This window comes from Palaemon carinicauda, chromosome 19 (genome assembly GCF_036898095.1).
Source record: "Palaemon carinicauda isolate YSFRI2023 chromosome 19, ASM3689809v2, whole genome shotgun sequence".
NCBI lineage: Eukaryota > Metazoa > Arthropoda > Malacostraca > Decapoda > Palaemonidae > Palaemon > Palaemon carinicauda.
Genome location: NC_090743.1, coordinates 3,769,861 through 3,777,360, shown reverse-complemented (window position 1 = coordinate 3,777,360; position 7,500 = coordinate 3,769,861). Strand labels below are relative to the sequence as shown.

The window sequence follows — 7,500 nt, the reverse complement described above, 5'->3', positions numbered from 1 at the left end:
AATGATAGCCTACAGAATCGATAATATCAAACCTCTTGTCTCAAATATTTCGTCAGGTACGTTTTATTATTTCTTCATGGGGTAATTATATAAGATAATTGCAATGTTAGAGTCAAGTAAGGATTAAATGTGCAAGAAGCTCTATTTTCATTATACAAAAACTCACTATTGGAAAAGTAGGCTTTTTCGATGAAACGCCTTTCAAGATGAGATACGACACTTTTGGAAAAGACGTACGAGAATCTCTTTTTGCTGACTTCCGTAGAAAATATAGTTGTACTTCATATAAATAACATATGTGCAATATATTTTACATAATAAACTCGTTAATTCTTCGAGTTAATATTTCTTATTCTTATCTTGCATCAGAACCAACAATTGCGAATGGACTTTGAGACATAAAAACACTAAGGGCCCGGCCAGACCAAGCGCGGCTAGCGGCGAGGTTAGCGGCAAGAGGTTATGTCGGCAAATTGAAACCTTAGGTATTTTATGTAGGTGGCCAGATAGGAGACGCGAGGCTCCCGCGCCTCCTATCTGGCCACCTACATAAAATACCTAAGGTTTCAATTTGCCGACATAACCTCTTGCCGCTAACCTCGCCGCTAGCCGCGCTTGGTCTGGCCGGGCCCTAACAAAATGGTTCCACGATCTAAATTCTACCTCTCAAAATATGATTTTACAAACAGACAATTAGAATCGAGATTCGAGACTAAGCTCTGAGCCTAAGTCAGGAAAATCATTATAGATAATACTAGTAACATCAACTTCATTGGTATTCTGGTCTCTGCACCGCCAAGCTCATCTGGAATAAAGCAAAGAAATATATTAATAAAGATAATGAAATATTGGGATAAAATTAATTTCACTGTTTGGGTAAGCATCATTGTACATACATAGGCTGCTCTTATTTGTTAAAAAATAAAAGTTGAGAATGTATAGGCTACATACACACACATATATACATACATATATATACCATGGCACTTCCCCAAATTTTTTGGGGTAGCCGACATCACACAAATGAAACAGAATATATATATTATATATATATATATGTATATATATATATATATATATATATATATATATATATATATATATAGCTTAATAATTTGTTTTTTATAGGAAGTAAATGCTTAGAAAATTATCAATGAACTAAAGAACCTCAAGGTAAAAGATGCAGACTTGGGTCGTTGTAGGGAGGAGTTTGAACATTTGCTAAATGTGGTAAGTAGAGAAGATGCAGACCTGGTTAGTGCAAGACAGGAGAGGGATAGAATAAGGCTGTGAATGCTTATAGAAGTAACTATTTTAGATGTAAGGAAAGTAATTAAGTAGTTGAAGAAAGGAAGCCAACCAAGAGTTGTTATTATTATTATTATTATTATTATTATTATTATTATTATTATTATTATTATTATTAGCTACGAGCAAAGTTGGAAAAGCAGGATATAAGCCATGTAAGAGCTCCAACATGAAAAAATAGCCCAGTGAGGTAAGGAAACAAGGAAATAAATAAACTGCAAGAGAAGTAATGAACAATAAAAATAAAATATTATAAGAACAGCAACAGCATTGAAATCAATCTTTCATAAATAAACTATAAAAAAGACTTATGTCAGCTTGTTCAACATAAAAATATTTGTGGCAAGTTTGAACTTTTAAAAATTGCTTGTGCGGTATAGGTTGATAAAGAATGAAAGGGAAAGACAATAAAGCTTGAGATGGCACGGACATGTAGTAAGAATGGGTGAAGGTAAGAGAGCGAAGAGAACTTTGAAGAAAAGGCACAAAAGTAACTCACTGTTGTGAGTCCAGTCCAAAATATTTAGTATGCTCCACCCATAAGCATCCTCTATATAGGCTGACTAACAATGGTCTGTGTTCCGCCATTGCTCAATTCACTAGCAAATAAATACTATCTCATCGCTACTCTGTTCTGGTTAGCAGTACATGGGTATACTGCACTTGCCTGCCAGCCATGTGGGTCATTATCATAAATTACCTATAATTTGTTTTACTATTACCTCCGAAAAGGTGGTTATAAAATTGAGTCGGTTTATTCATTTATTTGTCTGTGTCTGTGGACAGGATTATCTATTTATTTAGTTATTCGTATGTGTCTGTGGACAGAATTATGCGAAAACTACAACAGATTTGTACGACATTTTCACCACAGATAGTTCTTATGTCATGGACGACCCCATTAAATTTTGGAGATAATCGGATTATAGATCCGGATTTGAATCTTTTCAAAATTTTAAAGATTACATCAAAACAAATCGACGGATTTTGAGGAAATTTCCACCACTGATAGATCTTAGGCCATGGACAACTCTATTAACTTTTGGAGATGATCCGGTACTGCATGCGGATTCTAGATCCAGATTTGTATTTTTCACAATTTTAAAGATTACATCAAAACAAATTGACCCGTTAAAATTTCACCAAATTTTAACAATGGGTAGATATCATGCATCAGAAGAAACCAAGAAATCTTGGAGGTGATGTGGATTAAGATCACGATTCTGGATCAACATTGCACTTTTCACCATCTACTTTACTACTACTACTACTCCTACTACTACTACTACTACTACTACTACTACTACCTGCTAAGCTACAACCCCAGTTGGAAGAGCAGGATGCTACAAGATCTGGGGCCCCAACAGTGAAAATAGTCAGCATATGAAAAGTAGGAGGCAATGTCCGTAGACTTTGGTTAAATGTTGGCAATATTCATTGGTGCAGGTCTGAAATCTTTGATTGCTCATGTTATTATTATTAAGTTTACACAAATCAGCTGTGAGAAGGTGGCGGCCAATCACGACACTTATGGCCAGAGTATGTTAAAGATTTTGAACTGGACACAGTCAAATCCGTGACGGCCTCTTCCGTTTGAGATAAAGATGAAGAAGAACAAGCATCTTGAATGATTTAAAAAATGTAAACAGTCCTTACTATTGACATCCTTCAGGCTTATCCTTGCAATATTTTTAGATCTCCTGGTGCTATAGGACTGGTCTCTGGAAGGTGCAGGGTGAATCCCACCTTCTCCTGTACAAAGCAATAGTAAAGAGTTGTTAGAAACTACAATTAATAAAGAAATTAGCTGGAAATAGAACAGTTTATCTCTAAGAAATCATGTGGTTCAATACTACATAGAACTATTCTAGAAGTGTCATTCCTTTAGCTTAATACTACAAAGAACTATTCAAGAATTGTGATCAGGTCACAAAGATCGACAGCAATGTTGGAAATATGTTAAAGGGTTTTGGATCTTCCAAAATTTATCTAGCTTTACGAATCATTATATAAAAGAATTGCGATAGAAATCTATTTCTTAGTTACATTTTCCAGCACTTTTATGAATACAGAAACCGAAAAGATGAATTATAATTTCCTTGATTGTGCATTGACTTTTTCTAATTTTGTTCCCACCACAGAAAGCACAATTGTGGGGTTTTCCTACTGGTCACCCTCGGGGTTAAATGATGTATTCAGCCTCAATTTCAGGCCTTGTTACCCAGCATCCATAAGTATAAACAAACCAAAAATGCCTAGTAAAAATATAGCATCAACAAAGCTAAAGAAATCTCCGCCAAAACTACATCTCGAAACATGTCAGAACTCAAAGGGCAGTCTATAAACAGCTCACCTCGGTAAATACCTGTCTTCATGTTTACGATGAGAGGAGAGGAGAGATTCTTGGTCTGATAATCGTAGTTATGATAATGGTGTGACAGATGAGAGGTTTCTCTCGACGAGTGTTTGGGAAATAAACTGACATTTTCCGGCGGAGATTTAGTGCTCGTGATGGGAACTTTCTTCACGACCACTTCTGTAAAACAAGATAGAAAAAAACACCTATACTCAATTTTTTCTAATGACGCGCATTTGCATCGACTCGCAGCGGTGCCCTTTTAGCTCGGAAAAGTTTCCTGCTATCTGATTGGTTAGAATTATCTTGTACAACCAATCAGCGATCAGGAAACTTTTCCGAGTGAAAAGGGTACCCCTGTGAGTCGGTGCAAATCTGCCACACTAAAAAAAATTGACTATAGTTAGCAGAAGGTGCAAATAACCGCCCGACTTATTAAATGTGGGAAATTCGTATAAAATTTATCTACCGGTTAAACTTGATACAAAATTTAGAACAAAGAATAATTAGCTCTTACAAAACTTAATAACGGAACTCTTCAATTATGCCTCGCTTTGTCGATGAAAAGTGATTATGTCGGTTGAGGGCTGACAAATACTAAAGAGTCAATTACCATCAACCATTTACACTCTGGTGCCCATTTATAGAAAAAAAAATTACATAAGTTTTCCTTATTTGACTATACTGTTACTGGCACTTTAAGTTCCCAATTGTTAGCCGTCGCTGGTAGTCAATCTTATGTTCAATTAGTCTTGTAAGCTGCATTTATAGTATAAGAATTAGCCATCTAAAAATATGCTTAAGACAATAAAGCAGTCATAAATAGCAGTAAAAAAAGTCCCTCAATTAAGCAAATCACTTTTGGACACAACTGCAATGCTTTCCGATACAGCCAAGCTGGAAACTTACAAATGGACGTGTGCGCTTATCGTCTTGGCCTTCCCTTCATATTAGTCAAAATTGGTATATCTGATTGGGTGTGCTTACCGCCCCCCCTCCCTTTGACCCCCTCCTTAATCTTTGCTAAATGTGGCTATATCTCATTGGGAGTGCTTAGCACCCTTGGAACTTACTCTTAATCTTTCCCAAAAGTGGCTACATCTGATTGGGTATGCTTAGCCTCCCTGGAACCCCCTTTAATATTTGCTAAAAGTGAATCTGACTGGGTGGGATTACCATGTCTGGAATTCGTCTTTAATCATTGCTAAAAGTTGCAATAGGTGATTGGGTGTGCTTAGGCATTTTGATGCAATCCCCTTAATCTTTGCTAAAAGTGACTATGTAACAAGTGAGTTAACCCTCACTGGAGCTCCCCTTAACCTTAGCCAAAAGTGGCTATATTCAACTAGGGGCTTAGCCTCCCTGGAACTCCCCTTAACCTTTGCCAAAAGTGGCCACTGTTGTTTGGGTGTGCTTAGCCCTCTTGAGCCCACCCCCTTAACCATTACCAAAAGGGGCTATATCTATCTAGGGGCTTAGCCTTCCCTTAGCTCCCCTTAACCTTTGCCAAAAGTGGCTATACATAACTAGGGACTTTAGCCTCCCTGGAACTCCCCCTAACCTTTGCCAAAACTGGCTATATCCAACTAGGGGGCTTAGCCTTCCTGGAACTCCCGTTAACCTTTGCCAATAGTGGCTAAATCTAAATAGGGGGCTTAGACTCCCTGGAACACCCCTTAACCTTTTCCAAAAGTGGCTACAGTTGATTGGGTGTATTTAGCTCCTTTGATCCCAACCCTTGTAATCTTTGCCAAAAGTGAATATTTCTAACTAGGGGGCGTAGCCTCCCTGGGACTCAATTTATCCTTTGCCAAAAGTGGTTATGTCTAAATAGGGGTTTAGTCTCCCTGGAACTCCCCTTAACATTTGCCAAAAGTGGCTATATCTAACTAGGGGGCTTAACCTCCCTGGAACTCTCCTTAACTTTTGCCAAAAGTGGCTATATCTAGCTAGGTGGCTTAGCTTCCTGGAACTCTCCTTAACTTTTGCCAAAAGTGGCTATATCTAGCTAGGGGACTTAGCCTCCCTGGAACTCTCCTTAACTTTTGCCAAAAGTGGCTATATCTTAACTGAGGATGTTGGCATTCCTTGAACTCCCCTTAATCTTTGCCAAAAGTGGCTACACCTTAACATAACATAATGGACTGCACATTGTAGATTCAAAATACAGCAAAAATCTTGAATGGTCAAATTTCAAGGTAATATTCAGTCATTCAACACCAACCACCTACCTCTTAGAACAGTAGTATAACTGGCTTCACCCTGAGAGTTAGTGACAACGCAGGTATACCTTCCAAAGTCGGAATGGACCAACTTGCGCAGCTGTAGAGTCATGTTGTGTCTGAAAGAAGGTTGATAATAAGATTCATAAAGACACCCTCTAAAGTGAAAGAGATAAAATAGCTCGTAATATCTATTTCAGCAGATATATAAAAATTCTTATCGATTAAGTCTTCAATCTAGATAAAACTAAAATTTAGATTATGATTTATAATAAAAAAACCTAATTTTATCAAGCCAAAAAACTTGCTCTTACACCAAGACTTTGCATTCACATTTTCCTGATAAATACTATACTAAAAAGAACAGACTGTTTTTAAATATTCTCAAGTATCAATAGTAAGAGGTCTTCTATGGCCATTAGTATTTGGGTGAAAGTGGGAACAAACATAAAGTTAGGTCTCAAAGTAAAAGGTAAAAGATGTTGGACAAAAAATTGAAAGAAAGGAAGCTGGTAAAGGAGAAAGGTAGAAAGTGATGATGCTAAGACCCTAAAGTGCTGTCTACAGCGCACAGGGTAAGCTGCACTGATGGTACTGCCCACCTATAGGATTTTCCCCAGCTAGGTGGTGAATTGCTATCACCCCCACCACCTGCAGTTCTGTAATCTAATTCACCCACTTGAAACAAGCCTATCAAAATAAAATGCCATCTTAAACAATAAATACATACATCACATTACATGCAACCTTTCTAGTCAACAGATACACTAGCATTTACACTCACGTATATGGTGGATGTCCATCCTGGGGAGTAATCGTGTAGTATTCTTCGGACAGCGGCTCTACTTCGTTTTCATCCTCCCTCACCCAGACAACGCTGGGAGATGGGTAAGCCGCGTAGAGGCAAGTCAGACTCACGCTCTGACCTACCCTCGTCTTGACCTCCATCCCAGGTCCGCGGAGGAGAGGAGCGAAGTAGACGTGCAGTATGACTCGCTTGCTGACTGAGGGCGGGTAGCCATTGCTTGCAATACAGAGGTAGCCACCGGCGCTCCTGTGGTTGGAGTGGTGCAAGGTGAGGTTGCGACCGATCCAACTTGATACTGGAAGAGAAGAGTGTTATTCGTAGAATGCGAACTCTAATTTTAAAAGTATTTTTCTATATAAGTTCTCGAGTATCTTTGTTTAGACTAAATAGAGCTTAGAAACGAGCAGTCTTTATCATATAATCATTCTTTGTGGTAATGATAAATTAGAAAACGAAATCTCATTGTTAAATATGGTCATATTGTAGGTTTAACAATTTAAACAGAGTCGCAGTCATTTCCTATCTCTCTTTACAGTTGACTGGGACAAAAGTATAATCTCAAATCTTATTTCTAACCAATGTGATACAGTGATTGTCATTTAGAATTATTTTTGTGCAAAAATAGGACCAGATAATCAAACAAGCACATAATAAAACACAGAAAATTAATCAAGACTCGCAATTGAAAGAATTCTTAATCAAAGGGCGAGTTGAACAAAAATTCCAAAAATACTCTCATATATATATATATATATATATATATATATATATATATATATATATATATATATATATATATGGGTGTG

At 37.4% G+C, this 7,500-nt stretch overlaps 1 protein-coding gene across 4 annotated transcripts in view; it reads right to left on the bottom strand.

The window, feature by feature from the left end:
* Positions 1-578: 578 nt before the first annotated feature.
* The window catches only part of LOC137658405 (lachesin-like), a 40,269-nt gene continuing 33,347 nt past the window's right edge, over positions 579-7,500 (bottom strand). For 3 of the 4 annotated variants that reach the window (XM_068393090.1, XM_068393088.1, XM_068393089.1), the window contains exons 7-11: positions 6,671-6,989; positions 5,896-6,005; positions 3,662-3,844; positions 2,965-3,060; positions 579-805 (exon numbers count right to left, since the gene is read on the bottom strand). In XM_068393090.1, coding sequence (XP_068249191.1) covers positions 726-805; positions 2,965-3,060; positions 3,662-3,844; positions 5,896-6,005; positions 6,671-6,989 — 788 coding nt within the window. In that variant the 3' untranslated portion in view covers positions 579-725. The remainder of the gene's footprint in view (positions 806-2,964; positions 3,061-3,661; positions 3,845-5,895; positions 6,006-6,670; positions 6,990-7,500) is intronic. The other variant, XM_068393091.1, reaches the window with a different exon arrangement.